The sequence below is a fragment of the Plutella xylostella genome, chromosome 25, assembly GCF_932276165.1.
Source record: "Plutella xylostella chromosome 25, ilPluXylo3.1, whole genome shotgun sequence".
NCBI lineage: Eukaryota > Metazoa > Arthropoda > Insecta > Lepidoptera > Plutellidae > Plutella > Plutella xylostella.
The window spans coordinates 5,969,091-5,994,190 of record NC_064005.1 but is presented as its reverse complement, the minus strand read 5'-3'; the positions used below and the strand labels follow the sequence as shown (position 1 = coordinate 5,994,190).

Genomic DNA, 25,100 nt, shown 5'->3' with positions numbered 1-25,100 from the left:
TATTTCGGCGAAAACATTGAAAACACCGCGACAAACAAAGCCGAAAAACGGAAAATACAAAAAAAACATTCGGTACTTTTTTTTATAAAATAAAGTTTGTCTATCCACAGATGTTTTACTCAACGTTGGTATAAACAGCAATGATTTGATATAATTTGGAACGATTGAGTTTTCAACGTTGCATTCTTTTAACCTTTTGTAATCTGTGTGAATTTCAAATTTTATAATCTGTGTCTAAAAGAAAACTGTCAAAATAGTGTTTCTCGTTCTTTGCTCGTGTGTTTTTCCACGTTTTGTTAAAAACATAACACAAAATTGAGAAATAGGAACTCCTAAATAAACACATTAAAATGTATCTCAGATATTTCTTAAACGAGAAGGGTGAGAGGCAGTACACCCTTGCAGTAAGTATTTACTCTAAGTTTGAGGTTATAATTTCTTCACCCAATGATATTGTATTATGCAAAAAAGCTTACACTGCCCTTCTTCCAATCCTTGTATACGTTCCTTTATAACGTGCATTAATTCTATCAAACACTTGAATTATTCTGTTCGCGAGTTCAGTCTTAAAAGCAGGTGTAAGACCATGATGTCCCTATACTATACTAACACCATGAGTCGAGATTTCAGTTTCACTGCTGAAGTCCACCTGTTTTGACCTTACCTCAAATTTTTTACAACCATAACATTCTTAAATTGTCTTTCTTTTTTTCAGACTATTGATCCCTCGGGGAAGCCCACCTTGTCGGCCCACCCAGCCCGCTTCTCCCCTGAAGACAAATACTCCAGACAGAGAATCACCATCAAGAAACGATTTGGACTGCTAATTACTCAGCAGCCAGAGCCTATCCATTAGTTATATACTAAATTTAAGTTAACTAGAATAAGTTTTATTAATAAAAGCCCAAATAAGTATTACTTTCTTTGTAATTTTATACAATACCTACCAAGGACTAACGAATACGTAGTAGTACCAACCACGAATGCACTGGAATGTAAGAATAACTTGGTACCAATCCAGTCCAGTGACTGGAGAGACCCTCTGAGCAGGTAATATTTGATTCCCACGCCAGATAGAGTAGACTTGGCATCCAGTGCTGGTAATAAAAATATGGCCCAGTTTACATTATTCCATAGCAGTGGTAAATGTTAGTGGGTAAGCTAAGGACATAGGTACATATTTTAAAAATGATCTTTGGCGCTAAAATTCCACTGGAATAATCGGCTCATGGCTGGTTCACGTTAGTCTAGTCTAGGGGTACTTTACTGCGGTTCAAGGCTTCGTCTCAAAAAACAATGTAGTGAAGATTTAGAATAATAACTGAAACGAAAGTCACATTTTCCACAGAAAAGATTTAGTTCCAGTTTTGTTTTGTTTGACAGTTGACAGCACTAGTACCAACTCGAAAATTCATTGACAAAAGAATAAAGAGAGGATATGCCATATCAACGAAAAAAATGAGCTTACCTTTACCTAAACTTTGGTGTCAATTAAAATGGCGGCTTTTTTCTTGAAAAATGTAAACAAACAAATTGTTTGACAGCTGAAGTACCTTGTGTTTGGATGTCAATCTTGGTCAATCAACATGGCGACCGATCGCAATGTTGTAATTTTAGGCAAAGACAAAACTACTGTTGTCCTTTTTTACGTACGATAACACCAATAAGTTAAAAAGAGACGACGATATATTTTTAAGTACCGATTTTTATGCCAAGTCCTCTTTATTCTTTTGTCAATGCGAAAATTAGGTATTGTTTGTTTTGTTCTTGTGCGAGGGTTATGAAATAAAATAACAAAGTAGAAAATGTCGTATTCCCAATGCGATATTAACAATTGCTGGAATAAGATCACCTATGCATTCCCCATTCTTACTGATACACTGTTTACCGACTGCACCAACGAGGAATATGACGAGATCCACAGGGTCATCGTTGGATTAGGAGTTCAAATCAAAATAAGAGACCTTATACTTATTCACATAGAGAAATACCTTCGCCAGCATGTAGCACCTTCATTTTGGGCCAAGTTTCAAAATGTTGAGGAAGAGTTAAAGGGATTCCAATTATTTAAATCAGCTGTGAATGATCTGTACGAGTCAGCTGCAAACTTCGCCGGCATGTTGAAGAGACTGACCACTTTGAACAACAGCTGTTGTGACAACAAACCTATATTTCTGGAAAAAGATGTAACCTTAGGATTTAAGCAACTTCTTCGCTCAACACTGCTGTCCCAACTCCCTCTGAATTTTCAGGTGATCATCAACCATTTTTACAAAATTTCATTTAATGTTTTTGACAATGAGAATGAGACCTCAGACATGGCTGAGGATGTGATGTGCTCTGGGTGCTGGAATGAGTACACGGACTGCAGCTGCAGCTACATTGTGAAGGTGTTCTACGACACAAGCCGCAAGCTTGTGGAGCTGCAGCTGCTGGAGCGCCTCACCGGACAGGTGCTCACCAACTTCATACAAATGCGCATCGAATCTCACATACAGAAGCTGTGCACTGGCACATTTGATGTGTCACACATTTCATTCCTTGAAAACTGGCTGGAAACCACTGTCATGTCTTGGCTGACTAGAATATACTGTGCTGGATCTTCCAAGCCTCCACCTGATGACAAGAACATACAAAATGCCATTGCTAAGTTCAAACAGAAGCTCAGCTACTATTTGTACTTCACTTACACTAAACTGCGGATTGATCAGCTTTTTAATATCATCATTGAGTATCCAGATTCACAACCAGCTGTGGATGATATTAAACTGTGCTTGGAAAAGACTGATCTCAGGTCAACTTTGTGTAAAAAGCTTAAAACTGAAATAGAGACAAGGCTTCTTCACCCAGGTGTGAACACTCCAGATATACTGACTGCATACATTTCTACTATCAGAGCCCTGAGGCACCTAGATCCTTCAGGAGTTATCCTGGAGACAGTTACAGACCCAGTGAGGAACTATTTGAGGAACAGAGAGGACACTGTCCGCAGTGTGGTGAGCAGCCTCACGGCCGAGGGAGCAGGCAGTGAACTGGCTGAAGAACTTGCTAAGTTTGCCACTGATGATGAGAATGAACAAGAGGAAGCCTGGGATGAATGGGTCCCAGATCCTGTAGATGCTGACCCTAAAGTGAACTCCAGTGATAGAAAAGCAAGTGACATCATCTCCATGCTAGTCAATGTTTATGGAAGTAAGGAGTTATTTGTGAATGAATACAGGACCTTGCTTGCAGATAGACTTCTAGCCCAAAGTGTTATTAACACTGAAAAGGAAATCAGATACCTTGAGCTGCTGAAGCTGCGCTTTGGAGAGTCCCAGCTTCACTTCTGTGAGGTCATGCTGAAGGATGTTTCAGACTCAAAGAGAATAAATGCTCTTATTCATCAAGATAAAAACTTTATGGCTCTCAATGAAAAGTTTACATCTAATGCAATGATACTATCAGCTCAGTTTTGGCCACCATTTAAGGATGAAAGCTTAGCATTGCCTGATGAAATCAAGCAACATTTGGAAGCCTACACTAAATCCTTTGAAGCTTTAAAAGGTAATAGAACATTGAATTGGAAGCCACATCTTGGAATTGTTAACATCAGTATTGAAATAGGAGAGAAAACCTTAGACTTGACAGTGTCACCATTCAATGCAACTCTGATCATGCATTTCCAGGACAAACCAGAGTGGTCCCTGGATGAGCTGCACCAAGTCATGAAAGTGCCTGTTACTATTTTGAGAAGGAAGATAACATACTGGCAATCCATGGGACTTATCTCAGAGAAGAGCCCTGATTACTTTGTGCTGGTAGAGAGTTCTGACGGCAACCGGTCCCATGTAGCCACCGGCCAGGTGCAAGAGATGATCTGTGAGGATGACGAGGCCGAGAGTGCGATGGCATCCGCCCACGACCAGAGGGAAGGGGAGCTGCAGGTGTTTTGGTCCTACATTGTCGGTATGTTGACCAACCTGGACTCCTTGCCATTGGACCGGATACATCAAATGCTGAAGATGTTCGCATCGCAAGCCCCCGGCACTGAGTGCAGTCTGCAAGAACTCCGACAGTTCCTTGATACTAAAGTGAGAAGTCATCAACTAGTGCTACAAGGCAGCCTTTACAAGTTGCCTAAACCTTAATGCTAATAAGGATACTATGTATTTTTAAGAATAATAAAAAAACTATAGAAAGTTTAACAGAACTTTATTTTCAATGATTTAAATATAAAATTTTGGTTACATTAAATAATGCGGATTAATGTTCTGTTCGCTTAAACTAAGTAAGTGACAAATTAATATGAACCCATGAATCATTGCGATCAGGCATTCTGTAACAGAAGTGATAGGTACCCTTTAAAGCCACCACACAATATTAAAATGATGTAAAATTAGTTAATTAATACTCAGTGATCATACTCAATACATAATCTGTGTCAGTCTTAACGTCTATAAAAATACTGTTACAAGTGGAAAACAAAAGCATTAACCAATTAAATAAATAATTATACTAATTTAAATATACTGGGAGACAATACAGATTCATTAATAAATTTGTGAATGGAATGCAAAAAAGCAATGAAATAACTAATCAATTAGGCATAGACATAAATCTCAATAATAATATTTTTTCCATAATACAGCATAACAGCTCTCTTGGACAGATCATTTAAATAAATCAAGCTTCTCAAATGATATCCGAAATAACACCTATATGATGTTGGAATGTATGCTTCGAGGTTTTGAGTTGTGCCATGCAATTAACATTGATGATGAGTTAGTCGATGATAAAATAACTAACACTGACAATAAATAATTTAAACATAAAAGTTAAAATTGAACAGAGATGTGCAAACAGAATGCATTTTAAGTATAAATTCAAAAGTACAACAGTTAAAGCTTTTAAAATTAGATTACATATGTACAGAATATAATTATCATCAATGCAATATTAAAGTACTGCAGGTTTACAACTATAATTTAACGGGCGATAGATATGTGGACTAGGACCTAAGGGCTAAGATACAAAATAAGCTAAATTATATTATTAACTTGTAGTTTAGAATTTACGGCGACAAGGAGTTTATATGAAAATCCAATGTATGATTATTTTATTTGAAGCAGGAACAATCAAACGTCACATGAATTGAGTTATTTATGTTTTCTCATTTATTAACGTATCTTAGCCGCTACCTAGGATTTGGATATTTACCTAATTTTGTATATTTTGTGCATTCGTATTCCGGATCATATTTAATGGGTCTGTAATGCAAACTTTAACAGAGCATTGTAAATGCAAGACACTAATATAAAAGCTCACTTAAGTTTAATTAAGTACATAGATACATTTTTGATAACTTATACCAATCTCTCAATGGACGAATAAACTCATTTCCCTGACTAATCGGATTTTCCAATTTCAATCTATTAGCTCAAAATATATTCCATAATATTTTTTCGGCAAATAAATAACTTTCTGTGATACAGACAGGGCATAATAATAATCCATTCTATTGAAGTGCAAGAAACTATAGTTAATCAGTTGAGTACTCTGTTCAACGGTTATGTGTGGGGAAGTTTGCAGATTATAATTTCGCACTGTTATATTAATTTGATAATTTATTCCATAATTTTAATTCATAGTAATAGAGATTACTCTTGAGTTTTCATCAAGAGTAATCTCTATTACTATGAATTAAAATTATGGAATAAATTATTAAATTAATATAACAGTGCGAAATTATAATCTGCAAACTTCCCCACACATAACCGTTGAACAGAGTACTCAACTGATTAACCCTAACAATTTCAATTAAAACATTATAGAACCGAAATATAAATCTATTATTCAATATCAGCACCTCTCAACTATTAGCCGAGCATTCGTTTGTGCCGGGACCGTTAGTATAACAAATTACGAACCGTCATCAGCGTTTTCAATTTGGAACATTTATGTTTCCTTTTCGTTAATATTTTCGGCGTGTGTTAGTTCACCGGTTGCGTCTGGGGGGCGCGGTGGCGGGGGCGGGGGGCGAGGCTAGTTGCGGCCGCTTGAAGGGTCCGATGCGTTTGACCGGTCGCGGAGATATCGTGTGAGACTCGGAGTTGCCGCCCCACGTGCTGGCGCCGTGGTCCAGCAACGCCGCCGCCAGCCGACCGCTGTTCTGATCTGTTAGTAAAAGAGTAGAATTAATCCTATTTGTAAACAGACCACAGGATGATTGCTACAACTCCAACAATGTCTCTTAGTTGCCTTAGGAGGATTACTCACACCCTGTCTAGTGCACTTACCCATATTGCGGGGTATGCATGATAGATTCAAAACTTGGTACATCCAACAAAATCTACACTCCCAACTCACCAGTCCTCGTATTCACATTCTCCCGCTGCGGCACGGGATCCCTCAGCCGCTGCACGAAGTGTTCAAACGTGGTCGGTTCCGTGTGCTGCTGGACCGTGCTGACGAGGCTGCGGCTTCGCTCGGCGTACGCGTGCTGGTATAACGGCAGCATGGCTCGGACGGCCCGCCCGCCGCTGACAGCCGCCGCGCGGACGAGAGTGGCAGCGCAGGACACGCTGATGAGGCTCTCCTCCCAGAGCGGGCCGAATACTGACACCTGGAATTGATGGAGTGTGTGAATGGGTGCATGTTTTGATTAGGTTTATAGCTTGGCTGCTATTTATAGAAATACGTAATAATGGTCATTTTTTTATGAAGATGATAATGTTTTAATTTAAATTGTATCTGAGTTTCCATTGAAGAGGTTAGCAAGTTACAGAAGCTACTAGGTAATTAAGATCCTGTCCCTCAATAGATGGTTCTGCAGCGCCCTCTATGCTGTTCTCTTCGGATACAATTTTTCCTGAAGCTCATTATTGATTGCGGGCAGCGTGTGTCGCGTGTGTGTCGTGTGGGGGACTCACGTCAGGCTTGCGCTGCACGGTGGCGCGCAGCAGGCCGAAACCGGGAAAAAAATTGCATTCCCGGGAATTCCCGGGTTTGATTTTTTATCGATTCTATGCTATATTTTCATCTTTATTTATGTGTTTCTCCTACCTTAAACCAAAAAAAAATATAGGCAGGCTTGTTATCTACGATCAGAAACTCGGTTTTGTTGTAAATTATTGGAAAATCATACGTGTTATTGTTTTCGCGCAGCTGCATTCCAAAGATATCTCATCTACATTACCTTGTTTCACCTCTTCCTGATTCAATATTTTCATCTTTATTTATCTGTTGGTCCTACCGCCTACCTAAAACCAAACAATTGATCGGCTTTTACATAATATGTAACCAAAGAGTGTGTAAAAGCTAACGCTAGTGTGACGCCTGTCATATTTTTTTTATTTCCCCTGTTTGTGTCCGCGTTTATTTTTTATAAAATTACTAACGCTTAGAAAAAAACCAAAATAAGAAGTAGATTGAGCGATAAATCGTTGAATGAATTATTTTTTCTAAAACATTATCAAGTGTTATTAATTTTCTATTTTAATTATATTTCATAATAATATTATTTTCAAACTGTTAATAGGGAATATGCATTTTTTTTAAATATTCTTGTAACGAGCCGTTACAAACCAACCGTCCAACACACGTACCCTCACACCGCAGCCACAAGAGCGCCCGGCGTGTGCGAGACGAGGCGGGGCACCACACCCGGCGGACCGCCGCTAGAGCACCATTCGCCACCTCCTGTTCCGACGAGTGATCATTCCGTTCCCGAGATCCCTCCCCGCACCCATATCTATTCAAGTAATCTATTCACGCACACTAATCTCACATCACCGGTCTCCCCGCGAGGTAGGTTGCTCAACGGACCGAGGCCTCTCGGTTATACGGATGCCTGGGTTGCCTAGTTGAAAGCATCCGTATACCCGACTAGACCCGACACAGTGGGCTGCCTAATTAGCGGAGCGAGGTCCCCCGGATACGTACATGGATGCCTGGGTTGCCTAGTTGAAAGCATCTGTGTAAGTACCGAACTATACAATCACCGGACACACACCAGCCTTCAGCCACACTCTTGTCGACACAAATACACTCCACAAATCCTGGAACAAGTCCACACGCACCACCGGTATTCGCCCGACCTCCTGTACCCTATATCCTTCCCCTTATTAAGATAGTAACGTCCGCGTAGGCCCCTTCAGGGCCCGACCAATATGAATATCAGTAATCGCGATAAGTATTTGTGCATTTGTGTAGTGTGTTAATATTAAGTACGTAAGCTGTAAGTACCTTAGACATATAAGTTAACTTGATTGTAAATAAAGCGGGTCCAGTGCCGCCTCAATTGTGTTACACTAATTAATCGGCATTATTAATTCTCACCCCGTACACCTACCGAGGTTATTTCCCTCCAGGGGCCTCAGGACCAAGATCAGAGTAGTTAGGACCGCTTCACGGTCAGTGTAGATCCCCCAGGCGACCGGGCGCTCCTTCAGAGGCCGGCGTCAAGCTGAGCTAGCCTAAGACCGCTTCCCGGTACATATTAATTGAGAGTTATTAGGTAGGTACCAGCCCTAAGCACTAGGGACGTTAGTCATAAGGGTAAGTACCACATTACAATATAGCACCCAACCCCTACTCTCGGGGAAGGCCAGGCAGGTCGATTCGCCCAGGGGTCGCTCCCCGGTGATCCAGACCAGCTCCTGCCGAGCTGCTACATTACATTTGGCGCCCAACGAAAAATCCACATATTCTCATTAATATCTAATACTATTTAGCCCCCCGTAATAACACGTAATTCACTAGAAATAACCAACCGACTGACTAACCGTTCAACTTAAATATCTACCCGTAATCATTCTAAAAATAGACCGACAACCGACCGACCGACCCTGTTTCACAAAAATTACAATTCAAAAGTAAAGAGCAAATAAAATTTTGTTGGTCATTTTTATTTAAGTTGTAGTAACCGATTGCAAACTGGCCCCGTTTTATATTAGGTAAATATACAGCATCAAATGCCAACTTCTTGGATTTATAACCTTAGTAAAGAGGAATTAATAAGGGAAAGTAGGGAAAGGAAGCTACCGACCGTAAATTTAACCGTTGACAAGCTGAGGAAGCAGCTGTCCGACTACATCAGAGAAGAAGAGGAGGAGACCTTCGAGATGACATCCGAAGACCAGACCAGAACCGCGAGCCAGCTGAACCTGTCATCCATCGTGAGGGAATGGAATATATCGTTCGACACCGCATGCGACCCGGTTGAGTTCATCGAGCGTTTGGATGAACTGACGTCATCAGGTGACGTCCCGCAGGACCGATTACTCCAGGTACTACCTAAGGTACTAAGAGGTAAACCGCTATTATGGTACAGAAACAACTCAGACAACTGGGAAAAGTGGGAAGACTTCCTAAATGAATTCAAACTATTCTACTGCCCGGCGGGATACGAAAAGAACCTGCTCGAGATGATCATCGCACGAAAACAACACTACCGTGAATCTTTCGTCGATTACCTGACCGACATACAGACCCTGATGAGAAGGTACGGAAAAATGACCAAAACAGAAAAAGAAGAAAGAATATACGAGAACATGACCGCGAGTTACAAGTACTACATCAAGAAGCAAGACTTCACCAGCCTCGGGGAATTAATAAAACAGGCAGCCGAGTACGAGCAGATCACAGAAGAATCCTCACCTCAACAGTGGAATCACCGACCAGACCGACACCGTCAAACACCGAAAGTTTATCCAGAAGCATCACCAGAACCGCGTAAAATACATGAAAAATACGACAAGACCACATGCTGTTGGAACTGCGGCAAAGCAGGCCACTCACACAAGGAATGCCGGGGCAGACAAGTACTGTTCTGTAGCCAATGCGGAGTCCTCGGGAGACTTACGCGCAACTGCTGCAGAAGAGAAACCAAGTTCGGAGACACGAACATAACCGCCGAAGAAAACCGACCGGAACAACGAATGTTTGAAGATGTAAAAATAGGGAAATTGACATACCGAGCATTAGTTGACACGGGCTCCACCAGATCGTACATCAGTAGAAACATTTACGAAGAGAATTCGACAAACGCCGACACAGAAAAAGTCACAGGGATGCGAGTAACCGTCGCAGATGGCAGAGTCATGGACGTGAAGCTCAGAATAGACCCAGAAATCGAGATACGGCAGAGAAAAATAACACACGAACTCTTCGTGCTACCAGCTTATTCACCGCCAAACCTAGTTATCATAGGGATAGACCTACTAAGAAAAGCAGGAGCCACAATAGTCTGGAACAACAATACCGAAAATACACCGAAAGTCACCGAAGTCGTCACAAATGATTCAACACCACCGAATAATAATATAATCAACGGCCCAATAAAGACAAAATCCCGCAAGCATAAGAAAAAACCTAAGCAACAACATCCACCAAGATATCCCGACACAGCTTCAATCCAGGAAAGAAAAGAATGGTTCGAGAGGAAAATGACCGAAACCCAAAAATCACCTGAAAATGACCCAACATTCACAATAAAAAACGGCTCACTCCATAATAAGTAAAACCAACCATGCATTTTATCCTTGCTCATGTCTTGTAAAAAAAAACAAGATATTCACATCTTTTATGTAGAAAAGAATCCCGAATATAATATACCGTTTCCGTCCGAACTTACCGGCACCAAGCAGGGATGAAATGCTCATGGACAATACCGTATAATTTTTTTTTTACCAAAGCTAATAATATTATACTGTGTAAAATTAACCTGATATAAATATCTAAGTAAATAAAATATATCCTGAATCCAGATGATAAAGTAGGAACCCCTTTGTAAACAAATGCACCAGTACATGCACCATTCTCTTAATTTTTCCTTGTATGTATCTACATGACCTGTGAATTTTTACCAGGTAAAAATTCTTCTGCTGAGGGGGGAGAATGTAACGAGCCGTTACAAACCAACCGTCCAACACACGTACCCTCACACCGCAGCCACAAGAGCGCCCGGCGTGTGCGAGACGAGGCGGGGCACCACACCCGGCGGACCGCCGCTAGAGCACCATTCGCCACCTCCTGTTCCGACGAGTGATCATTCCGTTCCCGAGATCCCTCCCCGCACCCATATCTATTCAAGTAATCTATTCACGCACACTAATCTCACATCACCGGTCTCCCCGCGAGGTAGGTTGCTCAACGGACCGAGGCCTCTCGGTTATACGGATGCCTGGGTTGCCTAGTTGAAAGCATCCGTATACCCGACTAGACCCGACACAGTGGGCTGCCTAATTAGCGGAGCGAGGTCCCCCGGATACGTACATGGATGCCTGGGTTGCCTAGTTGAAAGCATCTGTGTAAGTACCGAACTATACAATCACCGGACACACACCAGCCTTCAGCCACACTCTTGTCGACACAAATACACTCCACAAATCCTGGAACAAGTCCACACGCACCACCGGTATTCGCCCGACCTCCTGTACCCTATATCCTTCCCCTTATTAAGATAGTAACGTCCGCGTAGGCCCCTTCAGGGCCCGACCAATATGAATATCAGTAATCGCGATAAGTATTTGTGCATTTGTGTAGTGTGTTAATATTAAGTACGTAAGCTGTAAGTACCTTAGACATATAAGTTAACTTGATTGTAAATAAAGCGGGTCCAGTGCCGCCTCAATTGTGTTACACTAATTAATCGGCATTATTAATTCTCACCCCGTACACCTACCGAGGTTATTTCCCTCCAGGGGCCTCAGGACCAAGATCAGAGTAGTTAGGACCGCTTCACGGTCAGTGTAGATCCCCCAGGCGACCGGGCACTCCTTCAGAGGCCGGCGTCAAGCTGAGCTAGCCTAAGACCGCTTCCCGGTACATATTAATTGAGAGTTATTAGGTAGGTACCAGCCCTAAGCACTAGGGACGTTAGTCATAAGGGTAAGTACCACATTACAATATAGCACCCAACCCCTACTCTCGGGGAAGGCCAGGCAGGTCGATTCGCCCAGGGGTCGCTCCCCGGTGATCCAGACCAGCTCCTGCCGAGCTGCTACATTACATTCTTATTCGATAGATTTACATTGCTTTATTATAGTATAAACAAATTCAATGCCAAAAATAGTAAGTAATTTAAGGTAGTTTAAAGAAAGTTAAAAATTTATAACCGACATGACCACATAAAACACACAAAACTTGTGTGACGTCATCACCTCGTTATTCAGCTCAGCGTAATTTATTTTAATATTTATTTATATACTCGCGGACGCTCAGTATGGGCATAGATTATTCTCAGATTGACATATCAACATTGTTTACGTTACATTAGCTCTATGAAAATGCATACTTACTTACTCCGCTGGCTCAGCGACCCGAAGTGGATCTTGGCCTCCGACATTAAAGTGCGCCAATCTTCTCTATTCTGTGCCAATTCTGACCAGTCGGACACTTCCAGCTCTTTCAGGTCTTTGGCGACTTCGTCCTTCCAGCGGTATCTCGGCCGCCCCACCGCGCGACGCCCAGAAGGTTGACCAAGATATGCTTTTCTTACGGCTCGATCCTCTCCCATCCTCTCCACATGTCCTACTAACTAACACCTTGTGAAGGGCTGCGGTACATCTTAGGGCGTTAACTATACGGATGTCGATTTCATCCTCCCTCCGGTTTGTGTCTGTAATGGACAACATTTCAAAAAACTAAAGCTGCTATAAATCGAAAACCATTTCGAGATTTAGCTCTAAAGGACACAAAAAAAATGTTTTTGTATTTTTTGGATGTATCATTTTCGAGAAAATCATAAAATAGTAAAAAAGTGCTGATGACGTCATGCATCAGGTGCGATGCATTTTGATGATCAAAGCCCATAGATTTAAAAACAAAGTAACTGTCACTTTCATTTTTGATTGAATTTGACGTTTTATCGTAACGTTGTTGTTTATTTGGGTCATTTTCATTAATTCTGTTCTGACACTTTCTGAGTATTTTTTTATTTATTATTAACAGATGACCTCTATATAATATGTCCCAAAGCATGCCACCGCCTACACAGCTGAAAAAATGCTTCTGCTTATTTTTTTACATGATAAGTACCTACTTTCCATCATCAGAAATATCAATGTCATTTGAAAATGACCCATTTGTTGGTTGGCATGTAAACAAAGTTTAAATGTCACTTGTCAGTGTCATTTATGTTTTTTTTCGAGACTCAGGCAATAGACAAAAATAAAAATTGAGCCTAATATGTGACTTCACTTCCGGTTTTAAAATAATTAACTTTAAAGTTAAAAATAACATGCAAAAATTAATGTATATATAAAATAAAAAAATACGGGTCCACTAATTTTCTATAATCTTTCCGAATAGCTAAAAAAAATATAGGGTAAAGAAAATGAAATGTTGTCCATTGTGCACCCGAGATATTTGAACTTGTCGACACCCTTGTAAGTTATACCATTCACGTGAAGGTCTTTTCGCTTTGTTGAGCGGTCTTTGTATCGTTTCATGTGAAGGTATTCGGTTTTCTCGTGGCTGATTCTGAGACCCACACCTTTCCCCTCTTCCTCCAGTTTCTCCGTCATTTTGACCACTTCTCGTTCGCTTTGCCCAAGGATCGCAAGGTCATCGGCATACCCTACAATTTTGTGCTTTCCGTTCAACTCTACTCCCCCATCAATCAGTAGCACTTTTCGGATGATGTGTTCGAGAGCTAGATTGAACAGAACAGGCGAAAGGGCGTCACCCTGCTTGAGTCCGGTCACGACTTCAAACTCGTCCGTTAGCCCCCCTCCAGCTCTAACCCGAATTCTACTTGTTCCCGTACCCTATGAAAATGCAGCATGTTTCAAAGATTTGAATTTACGAAAGTTTTTTTGTACTTTTCAATAATTATTTACTCGGTCAAAAATAAATGGTAATCAAAAATATTGATATAGGCATAATTTTGAAATAACCAAATTTATTAAAAATAAAATTTGTTATTAATTTGAATCGCTTGCATATTCCCTATTATAATACCTTGGCATTAATTTATTATAATATTTGGCATGTAAAACAAATCATTATAATTTTGGTTTATTTATCTGACTGTTGCTTTTTTCTACCTATACGAGTGATAAAAGTATATTATTTGATTTAATTGCAAGTGTTTTAATAGACTTTTAAAACCCGAAAATAGCAAAACTAAGCATTTAAAATAAATTCCCGTTTCCCGGGAATTCCCGGGAAATCTTGAAAAAAATTCCCGTTTCCCGGGAACAGAAAAAGGTCGGGAAAAACGAAACCCTAGCACAGTGGCACGTCGCAGAACTGCGTGGGCAGCTTGTGTCGCGTGTGTGTCGTGTGGGGGACTCACGTCAGGCTTGCGCTGCACGGTGGCGCGCAGCAGGCCGCCCGGCAGCGGGTACAGGCACAGCAGCACGTCGCAGAACTGCGTGGGCAGCGTGTGTCGCGTGTGTGTCGTGTGGGGGACTCACGTCAGGCTTGCGCTGCACGGTGGCGCGCAGCAGGCCGCCCGGCAGCGGGTACAGGCACAGCAGCACGTCGCAGAACTGCGTGGGCAGCGTGTGTCGCGTGTGTGTCGTGTGGGGGACTCACGTCAGGCTTGCGCTGCACGGTGGCGCGCAGCAGGCCGCCCGGCAGCGGGTACAGGCACAGCAGCACGTCGCAGAACTGCGTGGGCAGCGTGTGTCGCGTGTGTGTCGTGTGGGGGACTCACATCAGGCTTGCGCTGCACGGTGGCGCGCAGCAGGCCGCCCGGCAGCGGGTACAGGCACAGCAGCACGTCGCAGAACTGCGTGGGCAGCGTGTGTCGCGTGTGTGTCGTGTGGGGGACTCACGTCAGGCTTGCGCTGCACGGTGGCGCGCAGCAGGCCGCCTGGCAGCGGGTACAGGCACAGCAGCACGTCGCAGAACTGCGTGGGCAGCGTGTGTCGCGTGTGTGTCGTGTGGGGGACTCACGTCAGGCTTGCGCTGCACGGTGGCGCGCAGCAGGCCGCCCGGCAGCGGGTACAGGCACAGCAGCACGTCGCAGAACTGCGTGGGCAGCGTGTGTCGCGTGTGTGTCGTGTGGGGGACTCACATCAGGCTTGCGCTGCACGGTGGCGCGCAGCAGGCCGCCCGGCAGCGGGTACAGGCACAGCAGCACGTCGCAGAACTGCGTGGGCAGCGTGTGTCGCGTGTGTGTCGTGTGGGGGACTCACGTCAGGCTTGCGCTGCACGGTGGCGCGCAGCAGGCCGCCTGGCAGCGGGTACAGGCACAGCAGCACGTCGCAGAACTGCGTGGGCAGCGTGTGTCGCGTGTGTGTCGTGTGGGGGACTCACGTCAGGCTTGCGCTGCACGGTGGCGCGCAGCAGGCCGCCTGGCAGCGGGTACAGGCACAGCAGCACGTCGCAGAACTGCGTGGGCAGCGTGTCGCGGCGGTACGCGCGCGCGTGCTCGCTCCACACCACGTGCACCTCGTCGTTGCCGAGGTGCCGCGTCTGGAATCAGAATGTACAAGAACGTAAGAGCAAGACTTAATTGATAAATCCCTTCACCACACTGCCACATGCCGATGGCATTAAAAGTGAATCAAACTGCGCTATGCGCGAAAGCTCATCAACACGCCGAATGAGAAGAATGTTTGTAATCAAAGCGCACTGCCAATGCCACAGAAATATTTGTACGATTGCACATCTACTTTTGAAAATTGTGCAATAAAAGCATAAATAAATAAATGAGTGCCTCAGTGGACGATTATTGACTTATGGTAATGATTATAAATGTTTCATCAACTATGATGAGTATTTAGTAAAAATCTCAGACTATACCTTATTCAAGATGGCGTCAGGCGAGTCTGCCGGCATCCGGGTGGCGACGTGGAACAGCACCTCGAGCGTGAGCGTGGCGATGTAGGGCGCGCTGACGCCGCCGCCGCCGCCGCCGCGCAGCCCGCCCGCGAACCCGACGTGGCTCTCTAGCTCCACCTGGCGGGGGGATTGGCGACTCGTTTAGTGTGTGATTGATTTGTCTTTTGACGTGTAGCGTCTACGTTTAGTTGGAAGGTAGGTCTAGGTATACATCTGCTAGGATAGGATTTAACGATAGGAACGCCTAACAGTGATAAGGACCACTAAAATTCATATAAAATACTAGTATTTGCTTTACGAGTAATTCGAGTAAATACACTACGCTACAGAATCTATAGTACAATAACATTAAAACAAGAGTAAAATGACTCGTGAAGCAAATTCTGCATGCAATGTTAAATATGAAGTAAACAAAACACCACAGACAGTCACTATAATCTAGGTATGCATGAATTATCTACATACCTCCCAAGCCAGGGCAGCTAAGAAAGCTTCGTAGGCGGGGCTCCCAGCTCTGTTAGACAGGATGTCGTTACGATTCTCCTGTCCTTTTCCAACATAGATGACCGCCACCTTGTGAGTCTCACGGCATCTGCGAATGATAAGATTGTATTGTTAGGAATTGGAATTTTCATGAGGTAAAGGCATCTATTTCAGCTTCAAAATTCGTATAAGTAGTCGTTACTAATAATTACTAAAAACACTCTGTTCCACCACTCTCATTACGTCATCATCACAACCGATTAAAATTTTATTAACTAGATATAAGTAAAATTGTATTAGTTTTAAGCAAAAAGTTGAAAAGATGCTCGAGGAGTTTCTTTCGCCATTTCTTTCCTCCTTAATGACGGGGCCTTTGTGAAATGGTGGTAGATTATGACTTTCGACAAGTAATTCTAACATTCTACGTCGAAAAATAAACGATTTCATTTCATTTCATTTATTTCATTTCATTTCATTCATTTCATTTCATCATTTCGAGCCACTTATATGTAGCGTCACGTGACGCAGTAATCGCTCCAATGCAGCGATTACAGGATTTTCGAACCTCCGTTTACGTTTTTTATCGTCAACTTCTGTCACTGTCAAAATGTAAGTCAAATTTGTTAGTTCCAAAAGTGACAACGTTGGCGCTGTTGTTTTTCCATATAATGTTCGTGTAGTATCGAAAATAGTATCGAATTGCCACGTTAGCCCGTGATAGGTCCGCTGCTGTGGACGCACCTCATGGCGTCGAGGTGGCGCAGGTCGCGCAGCACGCGATACTGCGAGAATAACGTGAACATCTCTTGGCACGACTCCACGGCTCCTGGTTCTTATATCTATCATCACGTGACGCAGTAAAGGGTATACTAACCCGAAACCTACATGTGCAGCATGGTCTATCTAATAACGAAATGAAATCAAAATTCCAAAATTCGCATTCGAAACTATGATGTTCACGTGACTTTTTACTATGGAGAACAAACATTTTTCTCGAATTTTGAAATTTTGTTTTTTCAACACCATTCCCTTTTTGCAACACCCTGTATAAGAACCACCTGTATAAGAACCCACCTCATGGCGTCGAGGTGGCGCAGGTCGCGCAGCAGGCGCTCGGAGCGCGCCAGCAGCTGCGCCGGCCCGCGCCGCGCCGCGCCCAGCACGCCCCACTGCGCGCAGAATACGGCGCACTGGGAGAATGAGGTGGAGGGCTCTTGGCAGGTTTCGACGGGTTCGGGTTCTTCTTCCCTGTGGAAAAGAATAGTAATTGAATGTGATTTTATAGAGGTGGTGGTAATTTGGGAGTGGAATGAAAGGTTTCTGCAGCTTTAAATGAATATACCCCGCAAGGGAGTACAAGGCGTGAGTGTGTGTGTGTGTATGTATGTGTGTTAAATGAATATCACCATCACCATACGTTTTAAGTGGTGTAAGGGCTCTTTCAGAGCCAGCTTGCAGCAAACGCCGACTACTGCAATTATAAGCGTCTTCATTAGAGTCTAATGAAGACGCTTATAATTGCCGCCCTTTTTATTCGCGCTTGGTCTAATGATTAGACCAAGCGCGAATAAAAAGGGCGTGAAAGGAGCTCGGAAAAAGATGCCGTATTCATAGTCGCGATATCTCTATGTATCTATAGTCAGTACCTGCTGGCGTGCTCGAGGAAGCAGCTCGTGCTGTATCTATAGTCAGTACCTGCTGGCGTGCTGTATCTATAGTCAGTACCTGCTGGCGTGCTGTATCTATAGTCAGTACCTGCTGGCGTGCTGTATCTATAGTCAGTACCTGCTGGCGTGCTGTATCTATAGTCAGTACCTGCTGGCGTGCTGTATCTATAGTCAGTACCTGCTGGCGTGCTGTATCTATAGTCAGTACCTGCTGGCGTGCTGTATCTATAGTCAGTACCTGCTGGCGTGCTGTATCTATAGTCAGTACCTGCTGGCGTGCTGTATCTATAGTCAGTACCTGCTGGCGTGCTGTATCTATAGTCAGTACCTGCTGGCGTGCTGTATCTATAGTCAGTACCTGCTGGCGTGCTGTATCTATAGTCAGTACCTGCTGGCGTGCTGTATCTATAGTCAGTACCTGCTGGCGTGCTGTATCTATAGTCAGTACCTGCTGGCGTGCTGTATCTATAGTCAGTACCTGCTGGCGTGCTGTATCTATAGTCAGTACCTGCTGGCGTGCTGTATCTATAGTCAGTACCTGCTGGCGTGCTGTATCTATAGTCAGTACCTGCTGGCGTGCTGTATCTATAGTCAGTACCTGCTGGCGTGCTGTATCTATAGTCAGTACCTGCTGGCGTGCTGTATCTATAGTCAGTACCTGCTGGCGTGCTGTATCTATAGTCAGTACCTGCTGGCGTGCTGTATCTATAGTCAGTACCTGCTGGCGTGCTGTATCTATAGTCAGTACCTGCTGGCGTGCTGTATCTATAGTCAGTACCTGCTGGCGTGCTGTATCTATAGTCAGTACCTGCTGGCGTGCTGTATCTATAGTCAGTACCTGCTGGCGTGCTGTATCTATAGTCAGTACCTGCTGGCGTGCTGTATCTATAGTCAGTACCTGCTGGCGTGCTGTATCTATAGTCAGTACCTGCTGGCGTGCTGTATCTATAGTCAGTACCTGCTGGCGTGCTGTATCTATAGTCAGTACCTGCTGGCGTGCTGTATCTATAGTCAGTACCTGCTGGCGTGCTGTATCTATAGTCAGTACCTGCTGGCGTGCTGTATCTATAGTCAGTACCTGCTGGCGTGCTGTATCTATAGTCAGTACCTGCTGGCGTGCTGTATCTATAGTCAGTACCTGCTGGCGTGCTGTATCTATAGTCAGTACCTGCTGGCGTGCTGTATCTATAGTCAGTACCTGCTGGCGTGCTCGAGGAAGGCGCGCTCCGCGTTGCGGTGCTGCACGATGGCCGCCAGCAGCTCGTGCTCGGCGGCGGGGGGGAGGGGGGACGCGCCGACAGAGTGCAGTTGCCGCCCACCACACACTTCTGGGGATGTGTGGCCTATGTAGGCTAGCACCTGGGGAAAGGTTGCAGGTATTAGTTTGTGGCATCATAAGATGATCGAATGCAGTAGGTAATTATTAATTTTGACTGTTGAACAGAGGGTTCCGGGTTGGATGGGCGGCGGTGGCATATACTTGTTTGTTAGTTAACAGAGATATTTGCCCTTGGGCCTTGTTGTACGCTATATTTTTACCCCTCTGGCCACGCGGGGAGATTTCATATTCCCAAGTTACAGGCTCTGCCTAGTTTAGGGGCTACTACCCGATATATTTCTACTGCAGAATCTCTGCCATTGTACCTTTACATACTGTTTGTTCTGATTGTAAATTAATTGTAACTGTGTTCTTTTTGGCAAATAAACTTATTATTTATATTATTATTAGTTAAATCCACCAGTCTAGGATAAATCACACGTCCACGTACATTACTGTGTGTTTCTTTGAGCGGAGTGTAATTAATAAACTCACGTGGTCCAACTGATGTTTGTCCGGCGGGCAGTTCTTGTAATCCGGTATGAGGTCGGGCGGCAGCGGCGGCGGCAGCGACGACAGCGTCGTGTCGCGCGGACACTCCGTACTGGAACAAAGTAGCAGATAACATAAATACTGGGTAGGATGAGTTGCTTCGCCAGTGTTATTTTGCGCTATAGAAATATTACAGCAAAGAGAGCAAGGTGTGATACAGAGAATTGGAAAAAGTCGTCACAGGAACAGTAGAGCGATCCGGAAAAAACGCAGCACATTCTATTCGATAGTCTATTAGAAAGTGCTGTCAACCTGTCAACAACAAAATGGCGGTGTATAGATTTGCGAAAGTTTGACAGCTATCATTCCATAGGTCATCGTCAGAATAATATTATGTACTCTGTGGTCATTCTTTTCGAAACTCATTCGAAAGGTAAAAAGTGTTCGAAAGTGCTATCAAGTTGTCAATAGTCGCACTCGCATTCGATTCTATTCGTTAGCTCGAATTTTCGTGATACGAGTACAGAGCCTTTAAAAAGGTACTTATCCATGATCGTTAAATTACATTATTATTATTTTTTACTTAGACTTTGATCCTCTTGAATAACTCTGTTTGGACGGCCAAACCCCAATAATGTTGGCTGTATATTAATACTAAGTCTTTTATCATTCCAGAGGCACTATCACGGTCTAACGTGGCGTATTCGATACTATTTTCGGTACTACACAAACATATGGAACAAGAACAGTGCCAACGTAGTCACTTTTGGAACCAACAAATTTGCCTTTAATTTTGACAGTGACAGTTGACGATACGCCATGTAAACGGAGGTTCGAAAATTTTGTAATTGCTGCACTGTATGTCAGCAAGCAATAACAAATTACTCTCCACATACTCTGCGGGCAGCGGCAGCGGGTCGAGGCGCGCGGCGGGCGCGGGGTCGTAGTGCAGCGCGGACGCGTCCCAGCACCACTTGCCCGCCAGGTCGCGCAGGATCACGCGCACTTGTCGGTCTGAGGTTGATAGGCCTGCGGGGTGAAGAGGGTGAGGTTAGTTGTGGATATGACTTTCAAATTTTAACGAACGCACACGTAATTTGGAGCCGCGCGGCCAGCCGTTTTGCATCGCATAATTGCTCATATTCAACTTTAATAATAGATAACTTATTATAAATATAATAATAATAATAATAAATCATTTATTTCAGACCATAGATCAATATGTGGTTAGTAACAATGGTACTTACAAACTAAGTTAGTAGATACTATTTCTATGTACAATTATTTTACACCAGTGTTTAAAAAGTGGCGCGTCATACCTATCTGAGTATACCTATGTATATACCAAGCTAGAGTTTGAGTGGATCATGAAAAGTAGCTTAGGAAGCCTGACTGAGACTGAACTGAAAACATTGGACAGGTAGCTGAAATGGTTGTTTGAGACCGAAAAGAATAGAATGTTGTGGGGTCATCTGCCATATGCTTCTGCCTAACATTGCCTGATAATTATGATGATGATGACCACCTATGTTATCAAAGATTTTCTTAGTATGCCCACATTGCAGTATATTATTATGCAGCAGAGCCGCCACCTTCGTCTCACTAAGCTGTATTCTATCCATCAATCACCTGGCGTAGAGCTAGCCCTGGGCGCGTCCCGCTCCGGCAGCTGAGCGACCGACGCCAGCGTGCCCTCACTGAGCCGCATCAGCTGCAGGTGCGGCGCCGCCAGCACGGCCGGGCCCAGCTCCGCGCCCAGCGGCGGCGAGCTGTCGTGCTGCTCGGAGACTGAGGACGACAGCTGGCAAGCTCTACAGGGTGTTGCAACAAGGATGTTTTTTTTTATAGTCCTGTTACTCCCCTGTGGAGCTTAGGGCTACAGACATTCTTCGCCACGCTTCCCTATCTTGAGCCGCCTCCTTCACTTGGGCCCACGATAGACCTGCCCTCTTCATTTCCGCCTCCACGGACCTTCTCCAGCTCTGTACGGGTCTACCTGGTCTCCTTCTTCCACCAGGCTGCCACTCGAAAGCAACTTGAGCATGGTTACAGTCGTGTCTTCTCATTGTATGGCCGATCCATCTCCAGCGCCTCATTGCGATTTCTTTCCTCAATGTGGTTTGGTTGCATTTTTTCCATAGGTCCACATTAGAGATCGTGTCCGGCCAGTATATGCGGAGAATCGAACGGAGGCACCTGTTGACGGTAACTTGGAGCTTGTGATGTAGCAGCTTTGTAGTCCTCCAAGTTTCACAGCCATATAGAAGGACCGACTTTACATTGCTTTCGAATATAGACAGCTTTAGACGAAGGGGCATTATGTGCGACTTCCAGACTGGGGCAAGCTGGGCGAAAGCCGCTTTTGCTTTCTGCAACAAGGATACTAAGCCGAAACTTACATGTGCAGCATGTTATATCTAAGCCCGAAAACGAAATCAGAATGTCAAAATTCGCGAAAAAATATATTCATTCTCCATAGTAAAAAGCCACGTGACCAGCAAAGTTTCTATACTTTTTTTTTTAATTCGGCTTTAGATATAACACACATGCTGCAGACGTCGGGTTCGGCTTACTATACCCTGCATAAGCTGTGTAATCATCACTCACCTGGCGTAGAGCTAGCCCGCGGCGCGTCCCGCTCCGGCAGCTGAGCGACCGACGCCAGCGTGCTGTCACTGAGCCGCATCAGCTGCAGGTGCGGCGCCGCCAGCACGGCCGGGCCCAGCTCTATAAGTCTCTACAGGGTGTTGCAAAAAGGGTATACTAAGCCGAAACCTACATGTGCAGCATGTTATATTTAAGCCCGAAAAGGAAATCAGAATTTCAAAATTCACAAAAAATAATAATCATTGACTGTAGTAAAAATCCTTTTTGCAACATCCAGTATAAGTCTCTATATCCATCACTCACCTAGAAGTGGCTTGTCGGTGATACGGTGTAGTGGGTAGAAAGCTTATAAATCTCTATATCACCTACTAACCTGGCGTAGAGCTAGCCCGCGGCGCGTCCCGCTCCGGCAGCTGAGCGACCGACGCCAGCGTGCTGTCACTGAGCCGCATCAGCTGCAGGTGCGGCGCCGCCAGCACGGCCGGGCCCAGCTCCGCGCCCAGCGGCGGCGAGCTGTCGTGCTGCTCGGAGACCGAGGAGGAGAGCTGGCAAGTCGACCAGAGCGGCCAGTGGCCGAGGAAGAGGACTAGTTGCGTGCATATCTGTGGGGGAGAAGGTGGGTTAGTTGTTTTTTGAAATGGGAGATTGATTTATAGAGGGATTTTAAATTGGCAGTGGCAGTGCAGATAATTAATTTAAATTTAACTTATGCATATTTCCGTTTTAGATCGAGTTTTTCAATAATCTGGGGTCTAACTGTAATCAAATCAAATCAAATCAAATCATTTATTTTGCTGAATATAGGTACATTGGTTTGGTGTATGATAAGTAAAGGAAAGTCGCTTAACTATACTCCACCCAAGAGGGTTTGCAAAGTTTTAAAATTAAAAATAAATTAGATTAAAATTAAAACATAAATAAAAAATTAAATTAAAATTAAGAAACAGTGATAAATTCAATGAATGCATGCATGTCAAAGATATACCTAATTAAATATTTATACATATAAACTTTTGACACAGCTACAAGGAACGTGACTATTACACATGGTCTTGAAGAAATTCTTCTAGGCTGTAATAGGCTTTTCTAATAAGAAATTTTGCTAAGCATTTTTTGAACAAATTGAGTACATTGATTTCTCTTATACAACTCGGCAAATGATTGTAGATTATAGGGGCCATACCAAAAACACTCTTTTTAAAAAGAGCTGTTGAGCAGCTGGCAGCGCTGATTTTATTTCCACACCTTTTACTTTTGAATTTTCCAAAACGATCGCTATTTCCTTTCACAAATAGTGCTATTTCTAAAATATATAATGAAGGCAACGTTAATACTTTCAGTTGTATGAAGTGCGTTTTGCATGTGTCTGTTGGTTTTAATTTACAGATTGATCTAATGCATCTTTTTTGTGCCTTAAAGGCGATATGTTTATCTGTAGAATTACCCCAGAAGATAAGACCATATCTCAGAGTAGAGACCACATACGCATAATATGCAGCTAATACTGCTTTTTGATTGACCACTTTTGCAAGCATATGTAAAGCGTAGGCGAATGATTTAACTTTAGAGCAAACCCTTTCTACGTGGTTCTTCCATGTCAAATGTGAGTCTATGTACAAACCTAGAAATTTTGTGGATTCAACTAAATTTATATTTTTATTATTGTATTTTATGTCAAGATTATCTAATTCTGATTTAGGGTTGTAATTATTTTTAAATGTCATTATATTTGATTTGTCAATATTTATTAGTAGATTATTTGAGGTGAGCCATTCAATCACATCTGATAGTGTATTTGTAATGTCAGATTCTAAAGCATTTATATTATTGTTTTTAAATAGTATTGTACTGTCGTCGGCAAATAATACCATAGTGTTTTTTGTTTTTCTAGGTAGGTCATTTATGTAAATTAAAAATAGTAGAGGGCCTAAAACACTCCCCTGTGGTACACCGTATTGAACAGACCTATCCATAGAAACATATTTTTTTATAATTCTATTTTCTGCACTGAGCCTTGTTACTGCAGTTCGTTGTTTCCTGTCACTAAGGTATGATTTGATGAGGTTTAACACATTGCCTCTAACTCCGTAGTCTTGCAATTTCTGTATTAAGACTGAATGTTTAAGTCACAAGTGCACATCGTCTGTCAAAGCATCGGTTAAGCGAAAAATTGGTTGCACCATTCAACTATGGTTAAAATGACGTCATAACTTTAACGATAACCATAACCACCCCATGTTGGCCGGTTACTGTTAAAGTTAAAGTCAGGTAGCTGTCAAACCCGTTGTATAACCTCAAAGTAACAGTATTACGTACAAATATTAATATTCAATAATTCTTATCATGTCGCTTCTACGTGAAATAGTGCTTGAAACAAGTTCCTCAGAAATTGAGATTGAGGTGGAGTAAGTACGGAACTTACGAAATATGAAGAGAAAGGTGTACTTTCGGAGAACTGATGGATTCGCAGGTTCCAGGTCTCAAAAATGTGGCTCGTGTGTTGGCTTTGAAACTAGAACTGACCGACAACTGACCGACGATGAAACCGCCAGATTAGTTTACTTTAGTTATTTCCACAGCTTATTGTCTTATGGCATTTTGCTTTGGGGTAGAGCCGCTGATATTGAGACTATATTTGTATTACAGAAAAGAGCCATCCGCTCTATATACAAACTTGGTTCCAGGGATTCATTGAGAGAACTATTTAAAGAAATTAACATCCTTACAGTTCCATGTCAGTTTATTTTTTCCAATTT

At 43.3% G+C, this 25,100-nt stretch overlaps 3 protein-coding genes across 3 annotated transcripts in view; 2 read left to right on the top strand and 1 right to left on the bottom strand.

The window, feature by feature from the left end:
* The first annotated feature begins 227 nt into the window (after positions 1-227).
* LOC105392968 (H/ACA ribonucleoprotein complex subunit 3) lies at positions 228-918 on the top strand. Its single transcript, XM_011564661.3, has 2 exons — positions 228-404; positions 716-918. Exons 1-2 carry the CDS (start codon positions 351-353, stop codon positions 854-856), a joined length of 195 nt encoding a protein of 64 aa, XP_011562963.1. The 5' UTR covers positions 228-350; the 3' UTR covers positions 857-918.
* An 827-nt stretch (positions 919-1,745) lies between these two features.
* LOC105392969 (anaphase-promoting complex subunit 2) lies at positions 1,746-5,521 on the top strand. Its single transcript, XM_011564662.3, has one exon. The coding sequence runs from the start codon at positions 1,806-1,808 to the stop codon at positions 4,128-4,130; it is 2,325 nt and encodes a 774-aa protein (XP_011562964.3). The 5' UTR covers positions 1,746-1,805; the 3' UTR covers positions 4,131-5,521.
* A 140-nt stretch (positions 5,522-5,661) lies between these two features.
* Positions 5,662-25,100, bottom strand: part of LOC105392976 (probable Rho GTPase-activating protein CG5521) — a 44,694-nt gene continuing 25,255 nt past the window's right edge. The window contains exons 25-34 of the mRNA XM_048630270.1: positions 22,718-22,946; positions 20,634-20,766; positions 19,741-19,849; positions 19,126-19,286; positions 17,335-17,508; positions 16,243-16,369; positions 15,739-15,894; positions 15,250-15,408; positions 6,349-6,604; positions 5,662-6,156 (exon numbers count right to left, since the gene is read on the bottom strand). Of these exons, the coding sequence (XP_048486227.1) occupies positions 5,978-6,156; positions 6,349-6,604; positions 15,250-15,408; positions 15,739-15,894; positions 16,243-16,369; positions 17,335-17,508; positions 19,126-19,286; positions 19,741-19,849; positions 20,634-20,766; positions 22,718-22,946 (1,683 nt within the window). The 3' untranslated portion in view covers positions 5,662-5,977. The remainder of the gene's footprint in view (positions 6,157-6,348; positions 6,605-15,249; positions 15,409-15,738; positions 15,895-16,242; positions 16,370-17,334; positions 17,509-19,125; positions 19,287-19,740; positions 19,850-20,633; positions 20,767-22,717; positions 22,947-25,100) is intronic.

Coding starts and splice junctions, on each gene's coding strand:
- LOC105392968 (XM_011564661.3), top strand. CDS start 351: ATGTATCTCAGATATTTCTTAAACGAGAAGGGTGAGAGGCAGTACACC. Junction 405..715: donor AGAGGCAGTACACCCTTGCA/GTAAGTATTTAC, acceptor TCTTTTTTTCAG/ACTATTGATCCCTCGGGGAA.
- LOC105392969 (XM_011564662.3), top strand. CDS start 1,806: ATGTCGTATTCCCAATGCGATATTAACAATTGCTGGAATAAGATCACC.